This window comes from Coenobita brevimanus, chromosome 110 (genome assembly GCF_032717465.1).
Source record: "Coenobita brevimanus isolate Jiangsu-jjx chromosome 110, ASM3271746v2, whole genome shotgun sequence".
Classification (NCBI taxonomy): Eukaryota; Metazoa; Arthropoda; class Malacostraca; order Decapoda; family Coenobitidae; genus Coenobita; species Coenobita brevimanus.
This window is the reverse complement of record NC_137063.1, coordinates 37,644,846-37,662,622: the sequence shown is the minus strand read 5'-3', so window position 1 is coordinate 37,662,622 and position 17,777 is coordinate 37,644,846. Positions and strand designations below refer to the sequence as shown.

Genomic DNA, 17,777 nt, shown 5'->3' with positions numbered 1-17,777 from the left:
TAGGTAAGCAGGTAGGTAGGTAGAGGTGAAATCAGACAAGCATAGATGTGATGTGAAAATAAGCACAAACGGACATGTATCAGTAAACCTATATCCTCCTCAACCTTTAGCTTTTCCCCTCAGCGTCTCACTCTCCCTCCACCCCAGACGTTACCCACTCCCTCTCCCCATACCCTCCCCCTCATTTTCCCCTTCCTTTCCACATCCCCTTACTCTTCCTCTCCCCCACTCCCTCTTAGCCCCCTCTTTCCTCTCCACGTTTCACCTCCCACTCACCTTCCCATTCCCTTTTTCTTCCCTTCCCCTCTCATCTCTCCTTACCCTCCCCTCGCCACCATTCCCCTCCTGTCCCCACCCTTCCCCTCTCCTCCCCACCTCTCCCCTTCCCTTCTCTCCCCTTCCCCCTATATATCAATACCTCAGTCATAGGTTATTGCCACTTGACACGAACCCCGGATGACCATCCTGCTGCTGCTGGTCCCTTACACCTGGCTATGCACCTTGCCACACCTGACTTTACGCATGACTACACACCTGACTATGCACCTTGCCACACCTGACTTTACGAATGACTACACACCTCAGTACACGCCTGACTGTACATGTGACTATAAACCTGACCATATACCTGACTATACACCTGACTACACACCTGACTGTACATCTGACTACACACCTGACTATACAGCTGACTACACACCTGATTACACAGTTGACTGCACACATAACTATACAACTGACTATGCACATGGCTTTACACCTGACAGCACCTGCCTATGCACCTGACTACATACCTGGCTATATACCTGAGTACGCACCTGAGTACACGACTGACTACACGCCTTATTATACACTTGACTACACACCTGATTGTGCATCTGACTATACACCTGACTGCATTCCCGACTCTATACATGGTAATACACCTGGCCCCTCACACCTGACAACACACCTGCCCAAATACCGGAATATACATCTGACTAGACACCTGACTGTACAACTGGCTACACACCTGATAGTACAACTAACTGTACAGTTGACTACACACCTGACTGCACAGCTAACTACACACCTGACTACACAACTAACTACACACCTGACTACACAGCTGACTATATACATGACTACTCAAATTACTATACACCTGGCCCTCTCTCTTCCCCAGGCGGCCTGTTCTTCGCCCGTAAGATGAGGGACGCGTGCTACGTGACGATGCTAGACCCTCTGCAGGAGTGTTTTGGACGGTTCTGGGGCGCCATGCTCTTCTTCCCTGCGTTGGCTGGGGAAACGCTGTGGTCCGCCTCCATCTTAGGGGCCTTGGGTAAGTCAAAGGAGCATTATTATTGAGGCATTCGGAGTCAGGGGGTTGAATCGACCGTGTGAGTGAGGTTTTAATTTCTATTTTCAATACAGAAAGAATCAGAATTTGCAAGTCCAGAGAAAAATGAGATTAAAAAGTGGTAGGCCAAGAAGAAAATGAATGAAATTTGAAAGTGCATGGGTCAAAAAGTGTGGTATGGAAAGTGAAGAAGGACTTGAAAAAGGATCGAATTGATAGAACAACCTCGTTTGGATGTGACAAAGGTTTCACTCCTTTATAAGAGTGGGCCAGACACCTTGTTTTTCCACAGAGGGAGGGGGAGGCGTTGCCGGGCCCCAGGGAGTCTCCTGTGTAGTGGGGCTGCGTAGTTTTGATGTGTATATTGATGCTTGACGGAACAGCTGTCCTACAGGTGGATATAAGGAACATTTACAACGAATAATGAAGGTTGCGGGCAGCCTTTGCATGTGAGATGGTGATATTATGTGTAAATGACTTTGTAGCGCATTTCATTGGCCACGCTATTTGACAGTTTTAATTTTATACTGTTTTTTCAATGTGGAACCCTCCCTACCACATTACTTACCGGTAGTTTGGATTTTATGATGGGATTGTGATTATGAAAAGAGATGAGAATGATACTGATAACATGGTGCTGATGTCGATAAATATGAAGAATTATTACAATTAACATTTTTCTAGTGACTTTAACATTGAACAGATCCTAGTTTTCTGGACGCTCACGAAATCGCATCAGGCGTAGACCCTGAAAAATTACCCAGCCAGATGAGTGCGGCGGTAACAGTGAAATTAACAAGTCAAAGCTTTATAGCGCCTTAATTGCTGGGTGTTGATGAGATTCAGGAGGGCGAGATATTGGACCCGATGAGGGGTGTAAACAGGTGTGTCGGTGGGATAGGAAGCACCTGTGATAATTACTGAGAGAGAGAGAGAGAGAGAGAGAGAGAGAGAAACTTTATCTCATCGCAGGGCCACATGGAGGGGGGGGGAAGGGAAGGGTGGCGGAACAAACTTAGAGAATCTGTCAAAGTTCTGACAGTAAAGTCAATAAAAGATTGCCTTATGAGAAAGTCAAGAGATGCTCATATATTTCCTTCGTTTCTCCATTGTTTTCCCAGCTCTTTCATGATCGGGACAGCTCTCATACTCCATTCCAGCTAACGCCAGATTATTGTATTCAGATTAGGGTGAGTCTGAGGTCTGAGAGTGTTGACAGTTACCCTTAACCCTCTCATGGTCGGGACAGTTCTAGTATCATCAGCCATGTTATTGACTTTGAGTTGAATGTATGTTTGTTTGTATGTATGTGTGTGTGTAAGTATTTATGTATGTATGTATGCAACGAAACTTCGCACCCACAGCCACTGGAGGTCCAGCAACTGACATTCCAAGTTTAGTTCAATTTCATGTCCCGGGAGGTGGTGTCGTGGCCACTTTCGTGAGTCTTCGTCAAGCAGGGCAAGCATAAGCCAGAGTGCTTGTCTGTTTTTTTCTGATGCACGACGATTTTCTTCAGTCGAGATTTAACCATAGGAGCGTGAATGTGTTAATGTTCATCATAATTTTTTTGTGAGGCAGGCTAACAATAACAGGAGAATAGTTGAGCTGAAATTTTTATTTTCTCACGTTTTCTCTCCGAGTGTGCGTATAGTGAGGCGCCGCAGCATTTATCACACGCGCTATGTTCGTTTCTTTGCTCCCGACTTGCCGTGTCAAAGAACTGCGATGATAAACGCTTGGTTATTGATCGAATGATAAAACCCAGAAGTGGGGCGATTATCCTTGCAGATTTCACCCCTTAAAGATAGAGAAAATGTTCATGTAAAATTTTGAGTGTAATATCAGATATTGTTTGAATTCATGCAAGAAAACATAGTGTTACAACATGAAATTTTTTGAAATTCAGTTTCATTGTGAAGCATGTCAGTTGAAGCCCTTGGAAAGCTGAGATTCCTTGGGGTTTCTTTGGTTTTATTAATAAATATATAGCTAATAACAAAATTTGCTGAATGTATCTACTACCTGCTGACAGAATCTCTTCTCTGTCTCACATAGCTGAAAAGTTATTAATCTCTGAAAACCAATGCGGTCGGACCGTGTCGTGTCGGGATGCTCATTTCTCAGGTGAGCATAAACAACGCTTCGCTCGCTCGTAACGAGCTCACCAATCCCTTCTTCCATTCATTTCACCGTATTAGCTCACCAATCCGTTCTTTCATTCAGTTCAACATACAAGTTCACCAGTTATCTCCTTCCTCAGGCTCCACCCTTGCCGTGATCTTGGACATTGGCAACACGGTATCCATCATCGTGTCTGCAGCCATAGCCGTGGTGTACACCCTCTTCGGCGGCCTCTACTCCGTCGCCTACACCGATGTCATCCAGCTCTTCTGTATCTTCATTGGTCTGGTGAGTTACTCATCTTTTTTATATTTTGGGGGGAGATTTTTTTAAATATTATTATCTGTTTTATCGGTTTTCTTTTAGATTTCTGCATCTTCATCAATAAATGCATTTTTTGGTGTGTGATTTTTACTTATAATTTTCACGTTTTTTTTTTCTTTGGAGGATTGGTGTTACTCATGATTTTGACTGCTTTCCTTATTTCATTTTGCACTCGTTCTTATTACACATTCCTTTGGTGACTATTTCGTGTCGTCCACCCTTCTGCATCTTACTCGGTCTTATGAGTTACTAGTTTTTTATTTTTATTATTTTTATTTTTAAGATTTTTACCCTTTTTTTCCTTCGTGATTTTTGCTTAACTTTCATTCATGTTTGTGTTAGTTGTATATATTTATTTGCATTTTACTGGATATATATATATATATATATATATATATATATATATATATATATATATATATATATATATACATATATACATATATATATATATATATATATATATATATATATATATATATATACATATATACATATATATATATATATATATATATATATATATATATAAATATATATATATATAAATATATAAATATATATATATATATATATATATATATATATATTATTTATATATATATATATATATATATATATATATATATATATATATATATATATATATATATATATATATATATATATAGTTTTTATTCATATTTTATTTTCATTACTCGCTTGACTTTGTCCCATTCTTTCTGCTTTTATTATTATTATTATTATTATTATTATTATTATTATTATTGTTATTTTTATTATTATCATCATAATCATTATTAGTACTATTATTATTATTATTATGTTCCCCATTTCCAAAATCACACAGTGCTAAAGTTTTCCTGCCCTTAATTAGGCAATATAAACTAAACAACCGCAATTAGTGTTCAGTCCAGTACCGTAAATACCACTTTAATTAGATGCCTTACTCATTCAGGTTTTGTTAATGGATGTGTTCACGTTACTCTTCCCTCCCCTCTCCCATTCATCCCCTCTCTCCTTCACTCCCCTCTCCCCTTCACTCTCCCCTCCCCTCCTCGTCTGTATTCTCCGTCTCTTCCTTTCCCTCCCCTCTCCCCTTCACTCTTCCCTCCTCGTCTATATTCTCCCTCTCTTCCTCTCTCTCCCCTCTTTCCTTCACCCTCCCCTCCCCTCCTCTCCTCGTCTATAATTCTCTTCCTTTCCCTCCCCTTTTTCCTTCACCCTCTCTTCTATCCTTTTTGGTTCTCTCTCTCTCTCTCTCTCTCCTTATCCTATCCACTTCTATCCTATCCTCCTCTCCAGCCCCTCCCTCCCCCCGTCACGTCTCTCCGGGCATCGATCTTCCGTCCCTTACCATCCACCTCCCGTCACCTCACATCCTGCCCGCACACGTTACCGATCCGCCACACCTGCCAGCCTATCCCACCCTCCCTCACCCGCACCTTAGAATTAAAACTACTCTGCATTTTATCAAGGCACCTATAACTGCCCTTCATAGGTTCCAATCCCACCAGTCAGTTTTAAATCCCCCCTCCCCTTTCCCCACAATCCCCCACATTTAACCCTTTAGCGTAACCTCATATTTCCCCACACAGCGCTGTAGGAAGAACCATGATTAGACACCTGGCCTGTCGACCACAGTAGGATGCTGTATCCCTACAGGGTGTGTGTACTGAACTGTGATTGTGGGTAGATAGCCCATGTCCCAGGGAACAATTGGTTAACTTTTGCGACCGATGTGTGTTAGTTTGTTTCTTTGTTAGCAGGATCACTCAAAAACTCAAAGAGAGATTTGAACCAAATTTGGTGGGTAGATAGCCCATGTCCCAGGGAACAATCGATTAACATTTGGGACTGATCCGGAACGTATTACAGATTCTGGATCCGGAAAACACTTTTTCGAAACTCTAGTCAGTGATGAGAAAACCTAACCCATTATGAAGCGTGGTTTGGAAATTACGTTGCTTTTGTCGGGGAGATGCGCTTCACTGAGGGCCCCTCTAGTTCTTGCTGCACCTAGATGATTTTATTAGCTTAGGAAGGGCCTCTCGGGATGGAGCTATGAAGGCATTATCCAGCCCCTTCTGTACGAAATCTCTCATAACCTGAATAAAATCGTCTCGAGATGACAAGAACAGGTAAAAGAGACGACGCAGTAGTGAAGGGGTTAATTCTCCCACCTCCGTGATTCATCCCCCACCCACTTTTCACCCACGTACTCCTAACTCCGCCTTCCGCACCCTCTCCACCCGCCTACCCCTCCCCACCCTTTTACTCACCCACCCACCCGCCCACCCACCTTAGCCTTCATATTTCTTCCTTCTGTCATGTTCATTTTTCACCCCCCTAACCCCCTCTCCTCCCCCTCCCCCTTTTCCTCATTCCTTACCCCGGTCTTCTTTCGTTTAGTCCCTCTTCTCCTCTCTTCCCTCTTTTCCCACATCCACCCCTTTCCTCACACCTCTTCCTCTCTTTTCCATCATCCTCATCCCTCCCTCTCCCCACCTACCGCCCTCAACCTCCCTCTACATAATCCTTCATTCTCCTTCCTCTCGTCCTACCCCTTACCCTTCCCCACCTCCTTTCTCCCCCATCCTTTCCTTCTATTCCTCCCCATCCTCCCCCTTTATCTTCTCCCTATCTTCTACTTCCAACAATCCTAGCTTAATCTCCTCTTTCTCCCCACCCCATTCACTCCATCTGTCTCCCCATTAATCATATCACCAAAACTACCTATAACTGCAGTGAAATGGCTTAGAGGGCTCGATTGACTTGGGGAAAGGGAGAAGACTCACAAGGAGGGCTGGATTACCCTTGATATTAGAGAGAGAGAGAGAGAGAGAGAGAGAGAGAGAGAGAGTTTATAGTTGACACAGACCTTTAGAGAGACAAACAGGTTACATACGTACAGACACCACACAAACCATACGATCTTTGCTAGGTAATCAGGCTTTAATGTTAACAGAAACCTTTTTTTTTTTAATTGAAGAAACTGAAGCAAATAATGCCACACAGTAGACAGTAGTAAATTCTCCGTCCTCTGATAAATGCAGACAATAAATTCGCCTATGGGGGAGGCTAAAGCAAGGTGGTAATTGCGTGATTTGAGAGATCAAAGGACTTTATTTGCTTTCTGTTACTTATACATCATTGTGAGGATATGGGCGTTCTTTCTTGACCATTTAATCGTGTATTGTGTATAGGGAAGATTTGTTGTACAGTCATGAACAATAATGAGCGTCCATTTTTTAGTCCAACGTCTATAAAACTTTACATATTAGTGTCAAAAGAGTGTTGGAATCCAGTGATCGTTTCACTGGCTATCGTACGTAATTGATCACTATTTTGTTATATATCGTAGTGAAATGACAAGAGGTCATGTTGTAAATTGTGCACCCGATCTCTCCTCTTCATCGTTGCAGTTTACAATATGTTTATCAGGCCAGGTGCTGGTAACTATACTGCCTTTATTCTTACGTGACCAAGATTCCCAGCCCCTTTTAGTCCAGGTGATGGCCAGGTATGATCAGTTTAGAGTGTTGATTTGACCACTAACCAAGGAGATTAATCGTACGTCATGACATAGGTGAATTTAATGCAACCAAGGCTTATTATTCAGTGTGTAGGATGACCCAGGCCCCTCAGATGAAAACAGACTGACTCCATATTGCTGGCTTGATAAACGAGGTCTAGAATAATAACTTGATTTTAATTTAAATACCGTAAGACATGTTATACTTAGTGAAATCTGTTAATGTAAGTGCCTCTACCTCCTCCTATTTTAGTAATCCAGTATAATTTAGTGGAGGTAAGGACTCTGGCTCCTATAACTCACTTTCAGCTTAATCAAATCGTCTACCTATACCTTGAATAGAGGGTTGATGGCGGCAGTGATAATACTCTATGACTCAGTTGAAGAAAATCGTCTGCCTGTAATTGGAATACACTGAGAGAGTTTCCCCGATCATGAGAGGGGTAAAATTGCCTTCTGTTGATCCGTTGTTTGTTTTGTATAGTTATGCTGTGCTGAATGAACGTCAGGAGAGAGAGAGAGAGAAAGGTGGGTGGGAACAGAGAAGGAGAGGGGAACGGAGAGAGGAAAAGAGAGCGCAGGAACTGATAGATTACGAGAGAGAGAGAGAGAGAGAGAGAGAGAGTGGGTGGGTGGGTGGGTGGGTGTGAAGAAGGAAGGGGGGGAACGGAGAGAAGAAAGAGGGAGCGCAGAAACTGATAGATTACGAGAGAGAGTGAGAGAGAGAGAGGAGCTTTTGATGGTAGGCCAATCCCTTCTACCCACGGATTTAGGAGAGAGAGAGAGAGAGAGAGATACTGATCCTGAATATTAGGGTCGGATATGTGCCGGATAGACCCTTGTTCGTCTTCATCGGTTGTGTGTGTGTGTGTGTGTGTGTGTGTGTGTGTGTGTGTGTGTGTGTGTGTGTGTGTGTGTGTGTGTGTGTGTGTAAAAAAGTATCGCAGTATATTGAAAGAGTAAACTGTATTCTTGTTTTGCCTACATTCATCTGCGTATCATTTCTCTGTCCCCTTGTTCCATTTTTCATCCACCCATCCATCCACAAATCAATGGCAAGTCAGTCTGTTCATTCATCCATTCATCCATCCAGCCAGCCAGTCATTCAGTCAGTCAGCCAGCCAGCCAGCCAGCCAGCCAGCCAGCCAGCCAGCCATTCATCGTCTCATTCATTCATTCGCTCATTCATTCATGTATACACTGATCAAGCAGTAATTCGTGACCCTTGCTACTCATCCATCCATCCATCTCATTAGTTGCTCCACATTTAAGGCCTTATAAGAGAGGCTTTAACATACCTCACAGCATACATCACACAGCATACCTCTCACAGCACAGCAGACATTTCACAGCGTATACTCGTAATTACAACATGTCCTTTTCATAGCATATCGTTTCGTGATATGCTTTTATGCTGCAGTTTTCTTTTTTATGAATTTCCTACCACAGCTTATACTTTACACAGCATACACGCTTACTATAATTTACGCACCATAGGATACTCTCACAGAACACACACACACACACACACACACACACACACACACACACACACGGTCACCTGCGTAAGCCATCGAGGTCAAGGGTCAGCAGGTACGACTGTCATCAAGATTGATTTGGAAAGAGAAGACGAGGCTTAGGATGATTCATATCCTCTGCTGTGTTATGGTTGTTTTTCTTCATTGTTGGTAACGATGGTGGTGGTAATGGCTGTGGTTGATGCTGCTGTTGTTCATGGTGGTGGTGGTGGTGGTGGTGGTGGTGGTAGTAGTGGTGATGGTGGTGGTAATAGTTGTGGTTGATGTTGTTACTGTTGTTCATGGTGGTGGTGGTGGTGGTGGTGGTGGTGGTGGTGATATTTTGTTGCTCATAGTGTTTTTTTTTTCTTGGTATTTTAAGTGTTTTTTTTTTTTTATGCGAGGAAGAAGGAACCAAAGGCCATGAGCCCGCAGTAACAGTTCCCTCTAAGAGAAAAACAAAATACAATAGAGTGCCAAATTCAAGATCTGATCATTTTGAGATGCCTGGACACACTGCGTTTGAAAGACTGGAGATCATAGGCAGCAGGAAATACAGATAGAGGTAGACAGTTCCAGAGTTGACCTGTTGCATAAATGAAAGACTGGGAGTAACGGTTAACTCTTGCATTAGAGAGTTGGACAGAAAAGGGATGAGAGTTTGCTGCCAGACGGGTGCTACGCGCCCGTCGTAGAGGTGGAGGAATGCAAGCAGACAGTTCAGAGGAGCAGTGACCATTAAAGTAGCGATAGAAAAGAGATAAAGATGCAACAGTGCGGCGAAGAGACAGAGGTTGAAGGGAGTCAGTAAGAGGAGGAGAGTTAATGAGACGAAAAGCCTTTGACTCCACCCTATTGAGAAGAGCTGTATGTGGGGAGCCTCCCCACACATGAGAGTTGTACTCCACACAGGGGCGGATAAAACCCCTGTATAGAGTCAACAATTGTGCAGGGGCAAAGAAAGAGCGGAGTCGGCTGGTGGTGGTACAATGTGTCTGTCTGTCTGTCTGTCAGTCTTCTACCCTTCTGCCCCAGCTTCCATTCCCCTGTGTCTATTTGCCCATCTATCCGTCAATATGTCTGTCGTGTAGATTTGTTGGTAGTGCCGCTGAGTCGACGTCGTAGGTAGCGTCTCTCATTCCTCCACGTAATCTCCTTAGGAACTCTCTCTCTCTCTCTCTCTCTCTCTCTCTCTCTCTCTCTCTTAGCGTGTCTTAGCTTTGTGGGAGTTATTACACCTCCATGATATAGGTAGTGACCACAGTTAAAGAGAGGTGAGATAGCTGGGTTCTTACTGTTTTATGAGTCTAATCAAGTTTAATCTGTCTCTGACGCCAGCCATGAATGCACTGTACTGAGGCAAGCAACTTGTTTAATAGCTGGCAGTCCCGTGAGTGTTAAGAAAGTGTGTCGAAGTGAAGTAGAAAACTCTTTGTTTAGCAGTGACATTTTCTTAGATATATAGCCTCTTGTCCCATCTTAGTGACAGGATTTCTTGCGACACATGTACTGCCACGGCCTGGGGTCCTCGGTGTTTCCTGATGCACGATTTATAATGCCTATACATCACATGGCAGCACGAGATGGAGATAGAGTAATTGCAATGTAGAGTAATTGCAATATTTTCCTTATTGCTGAACTGATTTAAGGTAATTAGGCACTCCGTTTTTTCACTTCTTAACAGTTTTTCCACAGTTACATCAAGCCGTGACAGCCGTCCCATTCAGCGTTTATACATAACTGAACCCGGTGTTCCACAGTAGTATATTTTTGATGCAAAGTAGTCAGATTGCTTGGTCCTTCGCCTAAAAGAGTTTCCTTTAGCCTATCAAGTGTCCGAAGCTTGTTTTTTATATTTTCTTCTCTTAAAGTGACCCCATAGAGAGGACATAATCTTGAGATAAATCAGAAGAGTTTAAAATACACGGTCAATTATCCAGTATGGCTTGGTCATTTGCTCAGTGCCAGGATGATAAAAGAACAACATTCATTTTCCTCATGTCACTTTAAACTTCAATATCAGCGAGTTTCTCATGCATGGAATACAATTGACGTGAACTGAAGCTTACAGTACCGATGATGAGACTGGTAATGCAGATGATGATACCGATGATGATGGTGGTGTCTCGTACTGTCGTGTTGATGAAGGCGATGATGATAGTGCTTGGTAATGTCACAGAGCAGGTCATTTCACACCGCATTAACTCCAATTCTAATCACCTTCCACGAACCTCCACCGCCTAAATTATACCCATGGACCCAAATATAGCCTTGTCTATTTTTTTTTTCCTATTTTTTTTCCATGCGATCTCGTGCCGTCATTCCATCCTCATAAAGTCCGTACTGGCCTGGACGACGTGTGATTTATCCCGTCGTAAATCAGTTCCCCCCACCAATTCCCCTCCCCCATTCCCCTCATCCTCTTGTCCCCCCTCCCCTCTCTTCTAATACCCAAACACCACCTTCCCTCCGCCCCTTCCTTCCTTTCACTGTCATGTCTGCTTCTAAGCTTTCTCCCCTCTATCCACCTTTTATTGTCATCTCCCCTATCTCCTCTCCTTCTTCTATTCCCTCCTCTCTTCTCTTCTTCTATTCCCTCCTCTTCCTTCACCGCTCCTTCTCTTCTACCTCCCGCCCCTTTCTTGTCTTCAAACGCCCCCTCCTCCCTTCACCCTCCTTCTCTTCCCTGTCCTGGCACTTCATATGGTTTACATTCCTTCACTTCCCCACCCTTCCCCTCCCCCCCTATTCTCAGCCACCCCCCACTCGTTCCCTCCCTTCCTCCCTCTCCCTTTCCTCTCCAGTCCCTAAACACTCCCTCTTCCCACCCTTCCCCACCGTGTCTTTTCACTTCTCTTCCCCTTCCCTCCTCCTCCTCCTCCTCCTCCTCCTTTTGTCCTCATGTGCCCCCGCCTCCCCTTTCCTCTCCCCTCACTTCACCCCATTCCCCTCGTCAGTCACTTCCCCTGTTAATTCCAGTTCCATGGATAGATGGATGGATGAATGGACCTAAGTATGTATGCATGAATGTGTATGTTTATGTACCGGTTCTGTAGGTATGTATGTTTTTATGTATTCCTGGTTTTATAGGGGTATGTATGTATGTACTGTATGTATGTATGTATGTAGAGTCCACAGAAGCCTTCCTTTCTCCCCATACAAAAGAGACTCAGTAGGAGTGTCTCGTTGGATACCATTACCATAACAATGAAGGCCGTGTTTCTCTTATAGTCTCCCCTCTGTGGATCTCATGTGTACTCAAACACTTACACTGCATTCTCCACACACACACACACACACACACACACACACACACACACACACACACACACACACACACACACACACACACACGTAGCTACTGGAATATATATGTGACTGCTGTAGCGTGGAATCTTACAGGAGGGGACCGCACCATAAGTCATATATATTGCTTTTATTTCAGGCTTGAGTTGTCGCCTACCCCTCACATAGCCTGTTAGTGTGATATTTGGACCAGTTTATAAATACCTTACGTTTGGTTGGAGTTTTGTTTATTCCTATTTGGTGTTTTTTTTTTTTTTAATATATAGTCTGGCAGTAGGAGTAATAGACTGAGGAAAATGCCACCGTAATGAAGTGGTTAATCTGTGACATTAAATATTACATAATACACAATACTAACATTATTATAAGTACTATCATATGTTATCATGACAATAGGTGCCAGTAAGTTCATGTGTGCAGTGTTTATATCATTGCTTATCATCGTTATCATCATCATCATCATCATCATCATCATCGAGAAAGGCAGATATGAAGTGGTATTATTTTTCCCTTTTTTATTTCTTTACATCATCATCATCATCATCATCATCGGAAAACCCAAGAATGCAATTGTTCTGTATTTTTTCCTTTCTCTATACCACCACCATCATCATCATCATCATCATCATCATCATCATTGGAAGATTCATACTGTTATATGCAGTTGTTCATTTTCTCTCTTTCATCATCATCATCATCATCATCATCATCATCATCATCGGTACACTCATATCCGTATTACACGTAGTTGCTCTCGACTTTCCTTTTGATACTCTTGTAAGTCTTTTTTTTTTTTCCCCACACCCAGACTACCGCCTGGGGAAAAAAAAAAAATGCTTAAAAAAAGTGGCAGGGAAAAGTCGAAACATTGAAGACATGCCAATTAGTAGAGTGGACAAGTTTCCCCCTGAGAGAGAGAGAAAGAGAGAGAGAGAGACGGATACACAAGCACAGTAAAGGATTAGGTGAATGTGTATAAGAGAGAGAGAGAGAGAGCGGGGGGGGGGGAAGACCCTTAAGTGAGGTAATCTTGGCATGAAAGAGCACACGTACACACACACACATACACATACGCACACAGAAAAATTATTATACATACACACACAAATACACAGGTGTACATCTACTGAGACATTCTTACCTTATTCATGAGAAGATTTCCATACACACTCTTATGTATACAATCTCTCTCTCTCTCTCTCTCTCTCTCTCTCTCTCTCTCTCTCTCTCTCTCTCTCTCTCCATTTTTCCGGCCAAAGTTGCCATGACGGGAATTAGTACGTAATCAAGACCACTATTTACAGAATATTAATTAGAGTACTGAAAAACTTGAGACTCAGGGGGAATAGAGCTACGAGAGAGAGAGAGAGAGAGAGAGAGAGAGAAATTAACTTATCAAGAAACTGAATGATAAGGATAAGGATATATTAAAGCTTGATAAATGAACATATAGATCAGTGGATATAGATACATAAATAGATCAATAGATAGGTAGATAGATAGTTAGGTAGGAAGGTAGAGACAGATAGAGAGGGGGGGGGAATAAATAGATGGAATTATTGAATACTAACGGTAAGTGATCTGTTAAAGTTTGATAAATGTACAGATATGGGTAGGTGAAAATGTCGATAAGAGGGATTTATTGATGGCTTACGAAAAAGATTGTCAGATGGTAGTGAGAGGCGATGAGGGGAAGGACGGGCTGGATAAAAATGAATTAGGGGAGGGCAGTGTGCTTAGCGAGACGGAAAGAAGAGGTAAGACAGAGGGATGAGAGGAAAGGAAGCGATAGGAGAGAAAGAGAGGGAGGTAGGAGGTAAGATAGAAAGATGGGGAGAAAAGGAAGGGATAGGAGAGAGAGAGGTAGGTAGGTTGGGAGGGTAGTGGGGAGGGATTGGATGGAGGGGGAGAGGATTTAAGTGGAGGGATGAAGAGGAGATGGGGAGTGTAGGTCAAGGAAGGGTGGGAAGTGGGAGTGAGAGGAGAAATGGGAATGAGGAGGGGAAATAAAGAGGCGGATAATGACGAGGAGACATAGAAACGGGAGGCAGGTGATGATGGGGAGGGTGAAGGAGGGAGAGGAGGTGGGGGACATGAGAAGAGCGATGGGAAGGCGGTATGGGAGGTGACAGGTGAGAATGTATATTGTGGTGTTGGATTTATAGCGTCGTTTTGGGGTGAAGTATTTGAGTCGTGTGTCTCCCAGTGAAAGTATTGGTGTTTGGAACTGGGGTGAGGTGTGAGGGTGGAGACGTAAGGGTGGAGGTGAGGATCCTTCGTCTTTTTATTATTTTGCCTCTTCTCTCCATACCTCCCATTCTTTCTTTGCTTGCCCCCCTCCCCCTCCTGTACTCCCTCTTCCCCTCTCTCTCTTTCTTTCCTTCCTGTCTTCCTCCTGTCTATCCTCTCCTAACCTTTCCTTCTTCTTCCTCCTACCTCTCTTCGTCCATCTTACAACACATTATCCTCTTATTCCAGTACGGGGTCTTATATGCCCGCACCTTATTACTGCATCCTATTTTGCTTTTCCTTCTTCCTATTCTTTCTTCCTTCATCTTCCTTCTTCGTTTCTGGACTCCCTTCCTTCTTCCTTCCTTCCTCTTTCTTCTCACCCGTCTTCATTTTATCTCGTTCTTTCCTTTTTGTTCTTCAGCTTCCTTCTTTCTTTCCTTAATCTCCCTCTTTCCCTCTTTTCTTGTTCTATATTTCTTCCCTTCCTTCCTCACCTATATTCCTTCTCTCCTTCCTTTATTCCTTTCCATCTTCATCCTTCCCTCTCTGCCTTCCTCTTACTCCTTCCTCTGTTTTCTGCCTTTGTCTTCCTCCTCCCTTCTCTCCATCCTCTGCCTCCTTCCCTCTCTCCCTCCTTCCTCTACCTCCTTCCCTCTCTCCCTCCTTCCTCTACCTCCTTCCCTTTCTCCCTCTTTCCTCTGCTTCCTTCCCACTCTCTCCCCCTCCTCACAATACACCACTGGCCTAATTGCAATACGGGGTCTTATTTTCCCACACCCAACTTATTGCACCGGATTATGGTTTTCCTTTGTTGTTTCCCCTTCCATCCTGCCTTCCATTTTTCTTCCTTCATCCTTCTTTCTGTCTTTCTATTCTTTCTGTCTTTGTTTTTCTGTCTTTTTCTTCTTCCTTTCTTCCTTCCTTCCTTCGTACTTTTTTTTAATACATCTATCCGTCCATCCATCCTTCCTTTCGTTCGTTCCATCTTTCCATCCTTCCGTTCCTCCTTCCTACCGTCTTGCATTCATTCATTCATTTCCCTCCATTTCTTCCTTCTTTCCTTCCTTCCCGTCCTTCCTTCCTTCCTGCCTCTCCTTTTTCCTTCTTTCCTTTCCTCCGTCACATATATTTTTTTTTTTTTAGCTGTTCCTCTCCGATTTTATTTTTCGTTTTCATTTATATTGTTTCCAGTTTTTCTCTTCCCCCTCTTGTTATTGTTCTCTCTCTCTCTCTCTCTCTCTCTCTCTCTCTCTCTCTCTCTCTCACACACACACACACACACACACACACACACACACACACACACACACACACACACACACACACACACACACACACACACACACACACACACACACACGTCCTCCTCTCCTTTCTCTCTTTAATTGCTCTTTTTTTCTCACTCGCTTTAAAAATTCATCCATTGTGGGTGTTCGGCCCCCTAAACTTCTTTCTTGCTGAGTCAATAGGGGGGATGTTTGTGTTTGGTGTTCTGTGTAATTGGATCTGTGTCTCTTTTCTGTGCTTAGGTTGTGTGTGACTTGTTCTCTCTCTCTCTCTCTCTCTCTATACAATATTAGATTTCACCCCCAAAGAGAGAGAGAGAGAGAGAGAGAGAGAGAAAGAGAGAGAGATTTGAATGAATCCAGAGAAAGCAAAAAAGTTGAGGAAAAATGGAGTAAAAAGCAAACATCATTCCCCCCCCCCCCACATACACACACCTCTGACCAAAGACCCGAGGACACAGAGGAATATGCTAGAAGTGACAAAAACAGACACCGAGACAGACAGACAGATAGAAAAAAAGAGACAAAAAAAAAAAGGCCTGAATATGACAGACAGACAAAAACAATAACTCATACGCTGGCAACAACACAGTGGCAGCAAAAATGAAAAAAAAAAACAATACGTCGTCGGATTGTCGAGGTTAAACACAACACAGACAAAAAATCCCGCGAATGAGACGGTTCGAGGTTTGTTTATTATACAGTAAGTCAGATGAAAGCCAGATGTTCTTGAAAATGGCCTCGGCGGTGTCCTGACTTTAGCCAAGATGTTTTACGGCATCTTGGCTTTCTTCTTCGTCATCTTCACCCTCCGTGCTCACTTAGCTTATTTTTCTCCCAGTGTGAAGTCAGGATAAGTCAAGAAATCTTTTGTGTTTTGTTTTATTCCTGTGTGTGACTCTCTTTTGTTTTTTGTTTTATTCCTGTGTGTGACTCTGCCGTGTGTTTTTCTCGGTAGCAGCCCTTCTAACTAGCCATTCGACTACCAAGCGACTGCTGTATACCAACCACCTCTTCAACACTTATGATCACCCTCCGGCACTCTTCGACATTTTTCCATATTCTCATCAACATTCTTCAGGAGTTTTTAACATTCTCTTCATCATTCTCGAAGTTTTTTTTTTTTAACATTCACTAACGTTCTCTTTGACATTCTGCTCATCATTCCTTCCAGCATTAAGTTCAACATTCTTATTACATTCTCACCAACTTTTTCTTCAACATTCCCTTCAGCATCCTCTTCATCGCTGTCCTCACCAACCGCTTCACCCAGTGTCTCTTTCTTAGCTACAGCTCTTGAGAGTGGGTGGGATTGGACTGAAAATTAAAGAGTGAGAGTGAGAAGGGTATTGAGGTAGTTAGGGGGAGTTGTGCGGGAGCTGGCGTGGAGAGGGGGGGATGGGGGGGGGAAGAAGGATAGCGAAGATCTGCATGTAAAAGTAAGTTTACATTTAAAACTTGGTAGGCTAATTGGAGCAAGTTTGAAGTACTGAGAAAGGGGGGAGGAGGCGGAAATGAGCATGGAGGGGGAAGGAAGGGGGAGAGGGAAAGAGGTAAGGCTAGAACTCAGATATACAACTGGCTTAGATTACGAACTAGAAATCAGAAGTGTGTGGCGGTGAAATAGGGAAAGAGAAGTGGGCGTGGAGGGGGTAGATAGGAATGAGGTAAAGGGAGGGGAGTGAGGAAGGAGGAGGGTAAGAGGGGAGATGAAGGAGAGCCTGCATATATAATTAGGTTTGTAATAAGAAGTTTGTTGGGCTTGTGTGGAAGTTGTTAGCCGGTCAAACTTCCTCTCAACTCCATCCTACCCACCCCTCTCCACCACCCCCACCTCACACCCCCAGCATCTCCCCCCCCACACAGCCTCCCCCCACCCCCACACCCCCGTCTCAATCCCTTATGCTGATTTAGCCTCGCAACTTGAAGGAACTAGATCAAGCAGGCCGTATTCTCGTGGCCCTGGGAGTCTCCTTGGCACATTTCACTTAGCGATTTATCCTGCGCCAAACACTGTAGCCCATGAATTTCTAGGATTTCTCAGGACTGAACTAATCCATGCAATGTCAAGGTAAATAAAATTCTTAAGTGAATCAGGAAAAGGTTTACACTAG

At 43.4% G+C, this 17,777-nt stretch overlaps 1 protein-coding gene across 1 annotated transcript in view; it reads left to right on the top strand.

Moving 5' to 3' along the window:
* Positions 1–17,777, top strand: part of LOC145417462 (high-affinity choline transporter 1-like) — a 159,940-nt gene that overhangs the window by 82,929 nt on the left and 59,234 nt on the right. Inside the window, exons 4-5 of the mRNA XM_080286158.1 lie at positions 1,166–1,321; positions 3,603–3,751. Coding sequence (XP_080142284.1) covers positions 1,166–1,321; positions 3,603–3,751 — 305 coding nt within the window. The remainder of the gene's footprint in view (positions 1–1,165; positions 1,322–3,602; positions 3,752–17,777) is intronic.